General features: G+C 38.5%; 1 protein-coding gene across 3 annotated transcripts in view; it reads left to right on the top strand.

The window, feature by feature from the left end:
* Nucleotides 1–17,796, top strand: part of LOC126419002 (NADPH oxidase 4-like) — a 203,503-nt gene extending 185,707 nt beyond the window's left edge. For all 3 annotated transcript variants that reach the window (XM_050086052.1, XM_050086053.1, XM_050086054.1), the window contains exons 15-16: nt 14,036–14,136; nt 17,558–17,796. In XM_050086052.1, coding sequence (XP_049942009.1) covers nt 14,036–14,136; nt 17,558–17,675 — 219 coding nt within the window. In that variant the 3' untranslated portion in view covers nt 17,676–17,796. The remainder of the gene's footprint in view (nt 1–14,035; nt 14,137–17,557) is intronic.
* Nucleotides 17,797–18,674: the final 878 nt, after the last annotated feature.

Below are 18,674 nucleotides of genomic sequence, written 5' to 3'. Positions count from 1 at the left end.
GTGTAATCGGTGTGTTCAACAACTGGCTGCGCCTCGTACTCTGCCCTCTCCGTGGCCTGATCCGGCGCAGCCGTGGGAACGGGTGCACGCTGACTTTGCCGGCCCCTTCCTCGGCACTTACTGGCTACTGTTGATTGACGCCTTCTCGAAGTTTCCGTTTGTTGTTCGATGTCCATCGCCCACCACTGCGGCGACGACGCTGGCTTTGTCCAAAATCTTTGCGCTAGAAGGTCTTCCATCCACGATTGTCACGGACAATGGCCCTCAGTTCTCTTCGCAGGCCTTCCGTGATTTTTGTACTGGACAAGGGATTCATCATGTTACAGCACCGCCCTTCCATCCGCAATCGAATGGGGAGGTCGAGCGCCTTGTCCGCACTTTCAAAAGCCAAATGAAAAAATTCCTTAGTGATTTTTCCACAGATGACGCTCTGTTGCAATTTCTGAGTTCTTATCGCTTCACGCCTCTGGGTGATCTCAGCCCTGCTGAACTCTTGCATGGCTGCCAACCGCGCACCCTACTGCACCTGCTTCACCCTGTCAGGCCTTGTATTGTGTCCCCTAGTGTGGGAAAATACCCGGTGGGCACCGACGTGTGGGCACGGGGGTATGGATCTTGCCCTAAATGGATTCTAGGGGTAATCCAGGCTCTTCGCGGCCGCCGGCTTTGTGAAATACGTACGGACGATGGCATGGTTGTTCGCCATTACGACCAGATGCGCCCACGAGTGGTGGCCACGCCGGTACCACCGCCCCTTCTTTCATCTCCACCGGCCCGAGAAGCCAGTCCTGTCGCTGCTGCCGATCTTCCGGGCGTGTTGCTGCCGCCGCCGTCGCTACCGCTTCCGAGTACACCGGAACCGGCCCCAGTCGCGACGCCGCCTTCTCCGGGACCCATCTCGCTGGAGCACACCCCCAGGTCCACGACGCCTATGGATGCTGCTCCGGAGTTTTCACCCATCATCTCGTCCAGGAGGCACGTTCCACGCGCAAGCTTCTGTCCTGGACATTTTCGACCATACTCTCGGGTTTCTCCATGGGATCTTCTCGGGGCCTCCCAAGAGACCATGGATGTCTCCGCACTGTCCGTGTCTCCAAGGAAGTGAGAGTTTTTTTTCAAGGGAGGAAAAGTGTTGTGACAGTGCCACAACATTCAAAAGTGCCGCTACGTTAGTACGCGAACACGGCGATAGAGGCGCTCCGCAGCTCAGCTGAGCGCGGGAGTGCCACCTGGCTATGAACGGCGCGGGCCGCATGTTACGGCACGGCAGTCGAATGACAGATACGAAATTAGTAACATGTAACCAGCTAGTGTTTCTACTTTTGTATATCCACGCAATTTATTAGTGATTAAAGGTTATAACACTTAGGTTAGTTAGGTTTAAGTAGTTCTAAGTTATAGGGGACTGATAACCTCAGATGTTAAGTCCCATAGTGCTCAGAGCCATTTGAACCATTTTACTCACCATATAGAAGAACGAGGAGTCATAGACAGGCACATCAAAAAGAGTGGTTTATATTTACACTTTCAGCCAATAGACCTTCTTCTGAAGTAGAAGATACACACAGTCACATAAGTACAACTCACACACACATGACTGCTGGTGCTAGCCACTGAAGCTGAACTGCCACAGCCTTAGTGGCCAGAGACAGTGATATTACATATTGCTGACACTGAAACTTTGTGCCGGACTGGGATGCAAACCAAGATCTCCCATTTGTCATGAGTGATTGCCTTAACCACTTTGGCTGTCTGAGCACACTTCCAGCACAGACCCAAACTTCCATAAGCACTTAACTTTGTCTTTTGGCCTTGGTCAGCTTGGAGAGCCTGTGGTAGTTGGCTAATTGGTTGTTGTTTCCATAGTAGATACTTGAAACTACATAGATTCTAATGACAGAGCACATCTGATGTGTGTCAAGAAATGTCTGAATGGCTAATAGTTTCAGCCCTCGCAAGTGGCTGTTAGCTGGAACACTTGAAAGTACAAGTCCTTGCTTCAGCTTCGACTGATGATGTTAGTGAAAGGAGTTTTTTGCCTCCACTAACTTTCTAGTCACAGAAACAAATTATGTTACAAATACTGGTGGTTTGATAGCTTGGTCAGCTTTTTTCATTTCAGCTTATGGATTTCATGTTGTGACCATAACTTTCTGTGTTTTACCAGAATTGAAAATACCGCTACAGTTGTAACATTCTTTTATTTAACACACGGCCAGTTTCAGGCTCTTATACGCTCATCTTCAGGTTTCGTAACTTGGTGCTGTGACCACGAATGCCATGGCGGATGTGTACAAAACACGATGTGCTACCAATAAGCGCAGAGCATGGAGTCAATTTTTTCAACATAAGAAAACCATTTGGTGTTCTGTTACTGTCCAGTAGTTTCTTCAATGCAGTTAGTTTTGGAGGTTGGTTGTTTTGGGGAAGGAGACCAAACAGCGAGGTCATCGGTCTAATCGGATTAGAGAAGGTGCCCTTTCAAAGGAACCATCCCGGCATTTGCCTGGAGCGATTTAGGGAAATCACGGAAAACCTAAATCAGGATGGCCAGATGCGGGATTGAACCGTCGTCCTCCCGAATGCAAGTCCAGTGTCTAACCACTGCGCCACCTTGCTCGGTTTTAGTTTTGGAGGATTATCCTCATAAGATAGTTTGGATTTTTGGCTGTTATTGTTGTTAGATGGTACACCCATACCATTATGAGTGTTGTAAGTTTGTGTGGTAGGATCCATTGAGATCCCTGTGCAGCCTGGGAAATTTGGGATGACTCAGGTAGAACACAATTTACTCAGCAAGTATGTGTTTTGTTGTGTTGTGTTGTGATTTTCATGGTCTGAGTCTGAATGAACATGTGAGGCACCCACTTTTATGGCCAGAGAATGGCATCCGATTGGTAGATTATGCCGTGATGACATTATAGAGAGGGCGCATGCTGAGGTGGCATCTTAAAAGAAGTACAACAATTTTGAAAAACCTTTCTTGGCTGATCACTGTTAATGAATAAACATAAGTTTGGTCTTTAAATATGTCTGCTTGTGTCTTTATATGTGTGGATGGATATGTGTGTGTGTGCGAGTGTATACCCGTCCTTTTTTTCCCCCTAAGGTAAGTCTTTCCGCTCCCGGGATTGGAATGATTCCTTACCCTCTCCCTTAAAACCCACTTCCTTTTGTCTTTCCATCTCCTTCACTCTTTCCTGATGAGGCAACAGTTTGTTGCGAAAGCTTGAATTTTGTGTGTATGTATGTGTCTGTTTTTGTTTCTATCGACCTGCCAGCGCTTCCGTATGGTAAGTCACATCATCTTTGTTTTTAAACATATTTTTCCCGCGTGGAATGTTTCCCTCTATTATATTAAGTTTACTTTTGAATAGATGAGAATTCTCCCTCATGATTGGAACTATTGGGACTCTGTGATTAGGGAATCAGTGGAAATTCCACTACATATAACAACTTCAACAGAGACATCAGCTATGAACTTAACAATGCATGAGAGCACATGCTCGACAAAGAAAGATCATAGAGGAAGACTTCACATAGTTCACTGCCTGATATGAGTGTTCATGCTGTCAGTGATTCTGGACAGTGAACACAAACATAATGTATAGGTGCAGAGAGTGGCGTCTCAGCATGCTCTGTCTCCGTGATGTCATCATGGCATATTCTAGCCAATCAGGTACCAACCTCTGGGCATAAACTGGTAGATTTGCCAGTTTCATGACAGTCAGTCTTAGCCCCTGATGACACTGAGGGAGTTAGTCATCAAAAGCTCAAGATTTTTCTGAATTTGACATGTCAGAATGAATGAGAAAACTTTGGTCAAGGGCAAAAGACTTTATAGCCAACCCAAGAGATTTTTCAATGAATGTGGCAAACATTATACCCTCACAAGCACAACCCAGGAGATTGCTTATTGGATTTGGTAAACATTATCCCCTCTTAAGAATTCAAACCATGGGTCACCAGTTTTAAAACAGTCAGGGGTGGGGGGGGAGAGAGAGAGATTTAATAACGTTAGATTAATGTTCATTGCACAGGTCCTAAGTGAAGTGATCCTTAAGAAAGTGGAGCAAGTCTAGAACTTGAGCATATTTTCATTTCTGAATTGGTAAAATAATTGCAATAAAATGTAAACGTATACATAATAAAATACTAGCAATAATCTGTATACCATTGTAACTAAGCATCAGCAAAGGAAAGCATCCAAATGCCTTTACAATACATCAGGAAGTCAAATATTATGTAGAAGCAGATCATTTTCAACTAAAAATTACATATAATGATGGATAGCAGTCTATTATTCTGTAAAGATCAATGAAAACTGAAGAGACAAGGACAGTTTTGGTTGGTTGGTTTCAGGCATGACTGTTTTTGTAATGTGGGAAATTAAGTTATAAATTTCATGTGAAAATCAGTTCCAATTTTTTTATTTGTATGGTTTTTGGTAAATGTTGTAGTAGAATAAAACTGTTGTATCACATGTATAATATTTATTGAGAGAAAAACTGCATACACCATCAAAGCAGTAACAGAGAAACACTATAGCAGCACTTTGATTGTCTTTCTAAATAACATCAGAGATAATCCAACTATGTCATAGAAATGGAGTTGAACGTAGCTTTTTCTTATATTGATATTCATTAATATTCTGATTTAGTGGCTATGTTAACAAGTCTGCTCGATTTTTATCTGTTGAAATTAACTGAATGTCAGTCATTCCATCCGTAACCTTCTCCCTGATGAAACGACATTTTATGGCAGTACATTTCATTGTGGATTTGGCTATACGATTCTTGACATGTATGATTGCATCTTGAGTATCAGTCCACACAAATGTTGAGCCTTCAGTTCTTTCAGCTTAAGGGTCATTGGTAATTCTCTCATCTGTACCACCTCTCTTGTGCAGGCTGCCACTGACACATATTCTACTTCCATTGTGTTTAGTGCACCTGCAGTTTGTTTCAAACGCCTCCAGTACACTGCAGATCCTGCCAGTAGTATTACATAGCCTTTAATACTTGTAATGTGCTGTTTCCTTCATGTATCTTGGTACCCTTTTTGCTGCATTCCAATGGTTCATACTAAATTTTGAACAATATTGTGACAACTTTGCCACCGAGACACCTGTGTCTGGTTGCCTCATCTGTGAAAGGTAAAGGAGTCCACCAAAAAACTCATGATATGAAGATTTTTAACTTTCTCATCACACTTCACATCAGTGAGATTCAGTTTCATTTTCATTGGTGGTTTTGGCTTGCTCAGAATTTTGGAGCCCAAATGTATCAAGTAGTTTATAAACATATTATTTCTGACAAAGACTAATTGCTCCATCTTTGCTGCCCTCAAATTTCACTCCTAACATGTGTGACACCCAAATGCTCAATTTCAAAGCAACTTTCTAAAAGAGTTTTTATCTTTTGCCTCAACTCTTCATTTTGTGCAAATGTAAGCATATCATTCCTTTGAACATAGCTCGTACACACATGGACCTATATCATTTTGAATAAATTCCAGCTTTTGTAGTGAGTTATAATGATCATTCCAGCATCTGCCACTTTGTTTCAGTCCATATATTGACTTGTTTAATTTGCAGACAAACTTTTCTTGGCCCTTCTTGGTAAAACATTCTGGCTGGAGCATATAAACATTTCCCTTTAATTTGCTATTCAGATATGCTCTCTTCAGATCATACTGATCAATACACTGTCTTTTCTCAGCACTGGCTGCTATCAGTAGGTGAATCATTTCAAAATACCTGTCTGTTCTTTGCAGGAATTACATCAGATTGTAGCTCAAACACTTTCCAAGCATCATGATTCTTCCAGGAGTCAATTTCTTCATTCATTGCAACTATTCATTCCACTGCCTCATCAGAATTAACTGCTTTGATACAATAACAGTTCATCACTGTTCCTTCCTCGCATGACATTTATTTGTGCTTTTTCAGCATAAACCTTCTCTTTGGAACAAATTTTCATTGGATGACATTTGCTTAAAGTTTTTTTTTTTTTTTTTTTTTTACATCCCTTCTTGATCTGCATCTACATTGTGGAGTTGCAGCATGTTCCACAAGTTCATGATTATCTTCGGTTTCTTCCAAAATTTCCTTCTGATCTGAGAAACCACAAAATCCCTTGTCAGTGTTTGAATCTTCCCTTTCACTTCATATTTCATCTTCAATACTTGGAAATGATAATGCTCCATCATTGTACAGTTCAGTATATTCTTTCCGTTTCTTATTTTGAGTTGAGCATTTGCCATTCAAAAATTAGTCCCTTGATTTCACAACATGTTTCATTTCTAGTATCTAAATCTTTTATCCATTACCATAAAGAGAATATCCTATAAGAATGCCATTTTCTGCCTTTGCGGATAACAATGTCTTTGTTTGGGCATGTGAACAAAATCTTTGCATCCTATAACCTGTAAATGTCTCACACTAGGCTTCCTACCTGTTCACAATTCATGAGGCATTTTTTCATTGTTGTGGCTATTTGTAACACAATTTCTTATGTATGCTGCAGTGTACATCAGCTCAGCCCAAGAAATCTTCAGTAAATTACTTTCTAACCACAGTGACCTTACTATATCCATTAATGTTCTGTTGCGGCATTTAGCTGTATTGTTTTGCTGAGATGTGTATGACATTGTTATTTTATGCCAAATTCCTAAGGATTCATAGAATTGACCATTTGCATGAACAGAATTCTAGGACATTGCCTGTGCAAATTCTCTTCAAGTATTTTATGATTTTGTTTTCCATTTGGATCTTTCATTTCCTAAATTCCTCAAATACTTCATCTTTATTTTTTAAGAAACGCACAAATACGTATCTGTTTGCATCATCCACAATACTCATTAAATATCTGTTGACTCCAAAACTTGGAATATCAATAGGCCCAATGTGATATAAAGAGATCGTTCATTCCTTCAAATCTTGTGGTACAGTTTTCAGAAACAGTCTTCATGTTGATTCACCTGCCAAACAGCCATCACACAGGTTTATTTCACCTTTTTCACAGTCTAATCCCAGAACTGCTTCCTTTTTTGATGATGTTGTTTATTAATATAAACGATCTTCCTGCTGAGTTTTAATGAGCACTCTTCCAGGTTCATCATAGATCTTGCAACATTCTTTATTGAAAACAACTTTTCTATGCTTTTTAGTGAGCTGCCCCACAGATAAGATTGCATGGTCAATCTCAGGCACAAGTAGTGTATTATGAATTCCTTGGGCAAACCTTTTTTGTTAATTTTCTTCACCTTAACTGTACCTTTCCCCATGGCTTCTTTTTTCTGCCATTAGCTAAGGTTATAATCCCAGCTCAAATACTTTTATTGACAGCTGAAAAATAATTTTCATTTGGAGCCATGTGATGAGTTACTCTGGAATCCACTATCCAGTTATCACCAATCAATGTAACTGTGCCACAAGTAGCACTGATGCTAATGTGCCTAGTTTCTTTTGTTCTTTTTTTAAATTTCTCTCTTTCAGGACAATTTGTAGATATGTGACAACTTTGTGACAGTTGTAACAAACAAAACTACCTTCTGTGTTGGTTCTTTCTTTGTTTGTTCCTGTCCTTAGTCCCATTCCCTAAGAGGTGTATTTCAGTACTTTTGATTACCAGAACTAGTTTTCAAGAACATTGTGGAGTGTTTATCTTTCTTATATTCATGACATCTAACATCTTCACAAGTAGGCACCTTTAGATTGTAGCATCAGTATCTGGCAGGTTGCACAAAGCTGTAACTACTGCATTCTATTCATCTGGAAGTCAACACAGAATGTTGTTGTTGTTGTAGTCTTCAGTCCTGAGACTGGTTTGATGCAGCTCTCCATGCTACTCTATCCTGTGCAAGCTTCTTCATCTCCCAGTACCTACTGCAGCCTACATCCTTCTGAATCTGCTTAGTGTATTCATCTCTTGGTCTCCTTCTATGATTTTTACCCTCCACACTGCCCTCCAGTACTAAATTGGTGATCCCTCGATACCTCAGAACATGTCCTACCAACTGATCCCTTCTTCTAGTCAAGTTGTGCCACAAACTCCTCTTCTCCCCAATTCTATTCAATACCACCTCATTAGTTATGTGATCTACCCATCTAATCATCAGCATTCTTCTGTAGCACCACATTTCAAAAGCTTCTATTCTCTTCTTGTATAAACTATTTATCGTCCATGTTTCACTTCTATACATGACTACACTCCACACAAATACTTTCAGAAACGACTTCCTGACACTTAAATCAATACTTGATGTTAACAAATTTCTCTTCTTCAGAAATGCTTTTCTTGCCATTGCCAGTCTACATTTTATATCCTCTCTACTTCAACAATCATCAGTTATTTTGCTCCCCAAATAGCAAAACTCCTTTACTCATTTCCTAATCCAATTCCCTCAGCATCACCCGACTTAATTCGACAACATTCCATTATCCTCGTTTTTGCTTTTGTTGATGTTCATCTTATACCCCCCTTTCAAGACACTGTCCATTCCGTTCAACTGCTCTTGCAAGTCCTTTGCTGTCTCTGACAGAATTACAATGTCATCGGCAAACCTCAAAGTTTTTCTTTCTTCTCCATGGATTTTAATGCCTACTCCAAACTTTTCTTTTGTTTCCTTTAATGCTTGCTCAATATACAGATTGAATAGCATCGGGGAGAGGCTACAACCCTGTCTCACTCCCTTCCCAACCACTGCTTCCCTTTCATGTCCCTCAACTCTTATAACTGCCATCTGGTTTCTGTATAAGTTGTAAATAGCCTTTCGCTCCCTGTATTTTACCCCTGCCACTTTCAGAATTTGAAAGAGAGTAGTCCAATCAACATTGTCAAAAGCTTTCTCTAAGTCTACAAATGCTAGACACGTAGGTTTGCCTTTCATTAATCTAGCTTCTAAGATAAACTGTAGGGCCAGTATTGCCTCAAGTGTTCCAATATTTCTACGGAATCCAAACTGATCTTCCCCAAGGTCAGCTTCTACCAGTTTTTCCATTCGTCTGTAAAGAATTCGCGTTAGTATTTTGCAGCCGAGACTTATTAAACTGATTGTTCAGTAATTTTCACATCTGTCAACACCTGCTTTCTTTGGGATTGGAATTATTATATTCTTCTTGAAGTCTGAGGGTATTTTGCCTGTGTCATACATTTTGCTCCCCAGATGGTAGAGTTTTGTCAGGACTGGCTCTCCCAAGGCTGTCAGTAGTTCTAAGGGAATGTTGTCTACTCCCGGGGCCTTGTTTCAACTTAGGTTTTTTAGTGCTCTTTCAAACTCTTCACGCAGTATCATATCTCCCATTTCATCTTTATCTACATCCTCTTCCATTTCCATAATATTGCCCTCAAGTACATCACCCTTGTATAGACCCTCTATATACTCCTTCCACATTTCTGCTTTCCCTTCTTTGCTTAGAACTTGGATTCCATCTGAGCTCTTGATATTCATACAAGTGGTTCTCTTTTCTCCAAAGGTCTCTTTAATTTTCCTGTAGGCATTCTATCTTACCCCCCCATGAGATAAGCCTCTACACCCTTACACTTGTCCTCTAGCCATCCCTGCTTAGCCATTTTGCACTTCCTTTTGATCTCATTTTTGAGACGTTTGTATTCCTTTTTGCCTGCTTCACTTACTGCATTTTTGTATTTTCTCCTTTCATCAATTAAATTCAATGTTTCTCCTGTTACCCAAGGATTTCTACTAGCCCTCATCTTTTTACCTACTTGATCCTCTTCTACCTTCACTATTTCATCCCTCAAAGCTACCCATTCTTCTTATACTGTATTTCTTTCCCCCATTCCTGTCAATCATTCCCTTATGCTCCCCCTGAAACTCTGTACAACCTCTGGTTGTGCTAAATCTGCACCTTTTTATTTATTTATTTATTTTGATCGAACATCAACTGACTACAAAAAAAGGTTTTTTTTTTTTGTTCCAGTCTTCATTTTTGTCTCCAATGTTCTCCCCTTAGATCTGCTACAGTTTTGTTTATCAGTCCTTAATAATTTTCCATACATTCACAATTCTTCATTTTTAGTGAATATAACTTCTGCCTCAGTTGCACAGTGTGAAATTTGCTACCCCTTGTGGTGAATATTTCTTGAAGTTCTTCCCATACTATTTTTGGATTTGACAAATTTCTTATATGCATTTGTTGCTCGTTGCATATGGGAAGTATAACTTTTGCCAGCTCCTTCCCTTGAAGTGTTGAACATGCCTTTTAATCAACAGCTGACGTACCTTCACCAGGTTCCATCTCACCAGTTTGAATTATAGTCCACAAATCAGAGTCTGTTTGAATCATTTTTATCTGATACAATCAGAAAGTGTAATTCACTCCATTTAATTTCTCAGAAGTGTGTCTGTTCTCCATCACATCTACCCATTTTACTGTTATTTTCTTTTCCCTGAAATCACAAACACAGTCAGAGTCAATTAACATTTTCGAAGTGCAATGCATGAAAATGGTCAGCCTGTATTGGCAGATATTTTGTGTTCACCACATGTGTGAGTTTTATAGATTGGCTAATTGACACTAACACAGTTTTCTATTTTCTCAATTAGCACAACTGGGCCCATAATCATTATTGTAATGAACTAAAACTGTTGTATCACACACATTATATTTATTGAGAGAAGAACTGCTTACAAAACAGTAACAGAGTAACACTACAACAAAACTTTGATTGTCTTTTTAAATAACATCAAAAATAATCCAGACACATTAGAGAAATAGAATGAGTGGCATAAATAAAGAAGCACTTCTCCAACTCTTTATCCCTTAACAGTTAAAAATAAATTAGTTTCCAGGAGTCAGTTTCCTAAATGGATTACATGCTTCAGTTATCATTTCTGCACAGTGTAAGTACTGGGGGATTCAATAGTAATACAACATATTTTTTCTGAATGGTTGGTTTTATTCAGGATTCCAAGACACCATATTACCCTCCCCCACCCTCTTGTGGCTACAAAATCCTGTTTTTCAATATAATCTTCATTCAATGAGATGGCCTTACACCACCTTACTTGGAGGGCCTGTATGCCAGCATGGTACCACCCTACTGGTTGACATCAGAACCAACATCTTGCTGCATCAAAAGCCTCCCTGACATCCACATACTGCTGTCCATGAAGTGCATCCTTCATTGGGCCAAACAGATGGATTTCAGAAGGTGCAAGATCTGGGTAGTAGGATTAATGTGGAAGAACAGACCAATGAAATTTTGCAACCTCCTCTCAGAGACCTTGCGTTGTCATGGAGAAGAAGGAGAGTTCATTTGCATTTTTGTGACAACAAACATGTTGAAGTCATTTCTTCAGTTACCTGAGGACAGCACATTGCATTTCAGAGTTGATTACTGCACTGTGAATAGAAATAGAATAACCCCTTCAGGGTCGCAGAAGACCATCACCATGAATTTACCAGCTGAGGGTGCAGCTTCGAACTTATTCTTCGCAGGAGAGGTGGTATGGTGGCACTTCACAACACGGATTGCCATTTTGTTTCCTTTTCAAAGTGATGAACTCATGTTTCATCACCTGTGGCAATGTTTGACAAAAAACTGTCATGATCAGCCTTGTACTGTGCAAGTAATTCTGCACAGATGGTCCTTCGTTGCTCTTTATGGTCTTCTGTTAGGCAGCAAGGATCCTAGCAGGCACATCCCTTTGCGTATCCCAACTGATGGATAAGTGTTCAGCACTCCCAACAGAGATATCCAGTTGAACTGTGAGGTGTCTGTCTGTGTTCCATCAGTCACCTCGAATGAGAATATCCGCACGTTTCAGCACTGCAGTTATCACAGCTATGTGCGGCTGGCCGGCATACATGAGATCAGACAGGTTAGTGTCACTTCATTGCGAGAATGATGGATGCATCACCCAAAACAACTCACTGTATTCTGTTCATTGCCAGTTCTCTGTAGACATTCTGTGAGCACTTATGAAAATCTATGATGTTCTGGTTTCCCAACAAAAAACTCAATGACAGAAAGGCTACATACAGTTGGAACTTCATGAAACCATAGGAGCTGAAGTGCGAATATTCCATGACATCCCACAACAAATTCCACTTTTTTTTTCAACTGAAATTGGCCAGCAAATTGTTTGAAATGCATCCTGTTGTAGTAATAAACCACCAGAGCTGCTTTTTTTATATTTTATTTACCACTACTGGTTTCCAGTGATGATTCACTCTCAAGCAATATGTAAATATAGTCAAGCCTTTATTAATATGTACAATTTTTACTTACATTATAAGATCTTAAATGTCAATTTTCCATTACTGTTTACTTTTATTTTGTCATATTTTAGCATGCACTGTTACAGCATTGATTTATGTGTCAAATTATGATTTGTTAATATTTTTGATGAAAGTTTGTTTATGTTATGCGTAAAATTTAGAACTGCCTTTTTTCTGAATTTTACAAACAATATAAACTGATTTTCATTAAAGATATAAATTGAGTAACAAATAACATCTCTGTCACAGAGATCAATATTGCAACCACAGTCTAACATGTACAGTTGCGACACTCAATGCTATGAAAAATGTTATCATGTGACAGTTGGTGCAACACTAGCACCCCAAGCAGTGAGAAAGCAGCTGTAAAATTAAAGTTTGTTTTTAATTATTTTTCTAGTTACTTATCAAAATGGGTATTACATTTTTGTGTTCCAAATATTAATAAATTATCAAGCGACATGAATGGTTATGAAATATGTATAAAAACAGTTGAATCTCCCTGATTCAGTGAAATAAGTTAAAACTTAATGATTAAGAAATACCTTCCAATGTGTGTATAATTGAAGTTTATTCTGCTGAAAGCAAGAGAATATAATCACATTTTTCATGCATGAAAAGAATACATTTCTCTTGTTTGTTCTTATCATGATATGCACTTTCCTTCTCATGTGGTGACTTTGTTGGGAGCCAGATGTTTTGCAACCTCTTACACTTTACTTGAATCTCTAATAAATAAATGTTTTTGTAAATTTAATTACTTTTGCTTCAGAAGCAAATGTGGTGAAGATTAGTGCCATTTGTGGCTCAGATGGAGTAACAATTCTGGAATTGGTTTCTTCTGTGTTGAGAAACAGTTTTATTGTTTCTGTTCTTTTATTATCATGTCTATGTGGTTTTTCCTTCAGTTACAGTTGTGGTAGCTTATCTGATATGTTAAATAATGTAGGTATTGCATTCCATACACGTTTCCTATGTTCCACATTCACTGATTTGACTGGAAAAGTTGTGAAGAAAATATAACATTTTTTAGTAGTTATGTGATACTTTCCTGCAAAATATCAGGTCTTCTGCTTTTTACTAGCAATTTTTTTGTTCGTAAGGAATGTGACGTTCCCCAGCAAATATCTGTAGGTTACAAGAAGATCGTAAATAAACTGTTTTGTAGAGTAGCGATTCACACTTCCTAGGGTCATTAGGGAAAAAAAAAAAAATGTGGTGCCTTCTTATTGTTATTGCTACAATTTATTGCACTATGGGTGCTCCCATTTGTAAAAGCTATTCTGCAGATCAATATAAACAATTAAGTTCTGCTTTCACTTTCACAAGATCTCACCAAACTCAACAGTATAACTTTTTGGCTCCTTGGTGCACTGATGTCACAGTGGGCAACAAAAAAATGATGGAGTGTCGTGACTATTATGTTAGACTGTGATTGTAACAGTCATGCTCAAATATGACAAAACAAGAGTAGCACACAATTTAAGAATAACATTTACGATCTTATAACATTATTAAAAATTATACCTAAAACCAAAAACTATATAAATATGAGAGTGAGGCATCATTTGAAATCAGTAATGGTGAATTAAATATAAAAGAGCAGCTCTGGCAGATTATTATTACAACAGTATGTGTTCCATATAATTCTGTTTCATCTAGTATCTGTTCCTTCTCTTTGCATTGCAACATAACAGATTGAATGAGTACAAAGCTAATTTCCTTATTACTTAAGATACTGATTTCAGCATAAATATCGTGGCTGAATATTTTTTTCATTTTTTGCAGGTTGAAATTAGCCAGAAATACAAGGTTTTGTTACACCGACTTCAGAATGGTCGTCCAAAGTGGGGTAGTCTTTTTAAACAATGGAAAAATATGTACAGAAGGTAAGTAAGCAAAGAATTATAGTTTACTTCATTCAATGTTTGCTTTTATTGTGAATTTTGTTCGTTTATTCCGACGAATTGAAGTGAGAAGAACATTTTTTTTTTTTTAATTTTATATTCAAATTGTCCTTTTAAATTTCACACAGGAAACAAATAAAGGCAGTAACACAGTATCTGCTTACCTACTCTCAAACAGAACCAACTGATGTGGAGCTGACAGCCTTTAAAATAAAAATTAAAAAAAAGTTTTATCTCCTCCACTAAACCGTTTAAATAGTTGCTTTGTTGGGAGAAAGGGATAGCATAAACAGAAATAATGAGTAAGATGCACGAGCACTAGAGGGAAGGACGTATTTTTTTCATTCTGTCGGTTGTGAGAGAGACAAGGTGCAAGGAAGTAGCTCAGAAGTTAGTGAGCTAACAGTTAAAATTCATGTTTTCAGAGATGGAAGATAAGAACTTAACTCAAAGTGCACTGTAATGTCCAAGTAGAAACTAAATATTTAGAAATACGGACAAAAAACAAAGAAAAGGTTGAGATGGGAGTCTGAGAATAACATGAGTACAATTGGCTCACATCAAATGCCATCATCCCTTGTTGCTGTCACCCCATGGTGAAAGACTAGTATATATCTTCTTCAGACCAGAATCCAGATTTCATAAAATTTCATGCCTGCCTCATTCCTACTGAAATCTGTATGGCCTCTGTATGGCCTCTGTATAGCCTTTCATGGTATCTGCTTGTGGCTGCCAGTACTTGAATCCTATTAAAATGAATGTGGTGGTCTCCTGGCTGCAAAGTATGTTCCGCAACAGCTGATCTGTCAACCTCCTTTCTTCTGCAATTGCCCTTATGTTCTTCCAGTCATTTTTTCACTGTTCTTTTTGTAGTACCCATGGACACTTCCCCACAACTACATGGAATCCTATAAATTCCTGCTTTTTCCAGCAGTAGGTGAGTATCCTTGGCAGGTTTTAGGTGAACTTGTACCCTCCATGTGGGTTTGTTGATTACCATGATGTTCCATTTTCTCAAGATTTTTCCTATGCGGTCAGTAATGTCCTTACTGAATGGCAGGAAAACTTCATATTTCATTGCTGCTTTGACATTGCCATGATTTCTACATGGTAGTCTTAACACTTTTTTCACCTCTGTGAGTGAATAACCATTCTTGAGTAATGTGTTGGTGAGATGTTTTAATTCTTTGTCAAACAACTCTAGTTTGCAAATTTGCCTCGCTCTATCCGCAAACGTTTTTATATTGCTTCACTTTTGTTGTGAGTGGTGGTTGGAATCCCATGTAGGAAACAGGGTGTGTGTGTGTGTGGGGGGGGGGGGGGGGGTCACTAAAACTGTGTGGTCCAAGCTACCATCTTCTTTCTTGAAAACTAGGACACCATGAAAATTAAATCTTCCACCTGCCTCCTCCTCCATGATAAACTGAATCTCTGGATTGATCTCATTGAGATGTTTGTGAAAATGATCTAGTTCTTCCCTGCCACATGACAACAAAATAAACGTATCAGCCACATACCAGAACCAAATATTCGTTTTCTTGTTCACTGTTTCCAATGCTGCTCCTCAAATTCTTCCATAAATCAGTTTGTTATAAGTGGGCTAAGTGACTCCCTAAGTGGGCTTAAGGACTCCCCACAGTGACACCATCCATCTGTTCACAGAACTCATTGTTCCATTTTAAATATATTGTTGTGAGGCAATATTTAGACAATTCTGTAACATTGGGAGGAAAAATCCAATACAGCTGTTGCAACACTATGTTGAGTGGAACCACAATGAATAGCGACACCATATCAAAACTAACTAATATGCCCTCTGGCTGTACCACTATGCCATTTAACTTACTGATAAAATGTGCTGAATTCTTGATATATGAATCTGATCGGCCAACATACGGTCGTAATAATATTTTCAAGAACTTGGCAACAGAATATGTGGGCGAAACAATAACGCTCGCTAAAGATTTTAAAGGATCATGTTCTTTGTGCACCTTTTGCAATTGATAAAGTCTTGTTGGAGTGCAAATGAATTGAACTGACTTTTCTGAACACTCTATTCAATAGAGGACTTCTTTATCAACCATGTAACAGTTCTAAGAAATTTGTCAGTAAAGTCTTTACTCAATTTCCTATATGTTTGCAGATAATCTTGCTGTCATGCTAGGTCGTATTCAAGACAACCATTGCATTTCCATTGTGTAGAGCAGGATGCTAGCAGAGATTGAGGGCAGGATGATTATGGAAATGAAGGAGGTAAAGTAAGGACAACTCCCATCTAAGTAGTTCAGAGAGGCTGGTGTTGGGGAGAAGGATCCATATGGCAGGAGTTGTGGAGTAGCCATTGAAATGAGTATGTTGTGCCAGCAGTATGTTCTGTCACTGGTCTGTCAGGTCAGTGCTTGGCCACAGCTGGGAATGGCCATTCTTTCAGGTGGCCAACTAGTTGATGGTCCTACACACATACATTCCACAGAAACTGCAACAGAGCTGGTGTATTACTGAATTGCTTTAACAATTGGCCCCAATGCTGATGGAAAAGAATAATCCTGTGAGAGGACTGGAACAGGATGTGCTGGGTGTATGTATCAGAGAGGTCAGGCACCTGTGTCTTCCAAAATCTTTATTATCTACCCACCAATATGACATGCATGATAAGTAATCATGTTACATGAATCTTAACACTCCAGTGCAGCAGCTGCAGGAACACTGATACAAGTTTCACAAAGGCAACAGTAAACTAACCTTTACCATCGCTAAAAGTATCATTATTAACAATACTAAAATTAAAGTTACATCCTACAAATGCGTATGGATAGTACATCCCTCATTTCTAAGCACAATGATAAATAGCCGAAGCTCTGGAAAAGGATATGGTTCATTTATACCAGTCCAGGAGTATAGTGGGTGATGAGGGAGGGTCAGGGGTATGTAAGCATATGACATGGAGAATTCGTCTGTAGACTAAGTTTGGAGATATTTCTCTCTCTCTCTCTCTCTCTCTCTCTCTCTCTCTCTCACACACACACACACACACACACACACACACACACACACACACACACTAGCTGAAAAAGGACTCATCCAAAAGCTAAAGAAGCTTTCAGTCATGTTTATGTCCCTGCCTTCAACTCAGTGCTTCTGCTCTTAAAATTAAATATTTTTGTATATTCATAACCATTACTATAGTAATATGATGTATCACTGAGTAGTGTTCATTGGTCCCAAATATTCTTTTAAAAACTAGAGATTTTCACAAAAGAAACATGTATGCCTGTGTAAAAAGAAAAAAAAATACTCTATTTGTTCAGTTTAATGTAGTCAGGGTTTGTCCCCATTTTCATTAAGATAGCTTACTGTTCTCCTCCTTTATCTAAACATTCTAATCACAATAATTTCTTTACAGGCCAAATGTTGCAGTATTTGCCAGTGGTCCAACATCATTAACAAAAGAAATTAAAAAACATTGTTATAAATGTTCAAAAAATGGCACATCATTCAGGTTCATGCGTGAATCATTTTGAGAATGCAGTTGAAACTGCCAAAAATACCAAAGATAGTGTTTTATTGTTCAAGAATATTTTTGGAATATTGTATTATATTATTTTGTATTGTCTTTTGTTAAATATATTTGATTTTGTTATAGTTTCTTTCTTTATTCAGACAGATCTGAATAACCTCAAACTGTTGGAAACACTAATAATCATGAAATCAGCAGAAAAATATTCACTGTACAAAATAGTTGGCTTAGTCACTAAAATACTGAAGCAAGACTGAATCATGTTTCAGATGTATGAAATTTATTATTGTGATAATTATTTTAAACTGGGAGCTATAACAAAATCACAGGTTGATTTAGTCAGACAAACCTTCAGTTGTCTGTTTAAGCTATTAAATCCTCTTGGTAGTTTGTTGAGAAAATACAAAAATACTAGATACTGTGCTCATAAATTCATGTATGTCAAATTTCAGCAAAGCTACAATTCTTGATTTTTAAATGCTTTGTTTTACATTTTGCTTCAGTGAATCAGGGTTCAACTGGCAATTATGAGTATACTAAAGTTCAGAACATCAATCACTCAGTCATAATATGCAAACAAATTTTTAATCATTTCCAAACTTAATATTTCATTTTCATGAGAGAGCTTACATTCATAAGTCTCTGTCAGTCTGTGACAGTTCTTCTTCTTTATTTCTTTGTTTGTTGTCCTCAGTGTCAAAGTACTGCATTGTGATACTTGCTGAAAAATGGGGTGTGGAAGTACAACACTAACTAGTTTAAATAATGCAGCCGACATGTGCACAGTTGCATTTCACAGTAGTTTACTTTCACTGTTCACAACCCTCTAATAATTCACAGTTATATATGGCCAGTGCACCATTGTTTTAACTTTCCATCAGCTGCATTAATAGTTTGCAGCCAAACCTCCACATACTGCTACAATAGTTTACTGTTGAACATCTATGAGCAGTAAAAACCTAACCACAAAGTTCAAAAGTCTTGCAGAATATTGCGGTACATA

This window comes from Schistocerca serialis, chromosome 9 (assembly GCF_023864345.2).
Source record: "Schistocerca serialis cubense isolate TAMUIC-IGC-003099 chromosome 9, iqSchSeri2.2, whole genome shotgun sequence".
In the NCBI taxonomy this organism is placed as follows: Eukaryota; Metazoa; Arthropoda; class Insecta; order Orthoptera; family Acrididae; genus Schistocerca; species Schistocerca serialis.
This window is presented reverse-complemented; position numbering and strand designations above follow the sequence as displayed.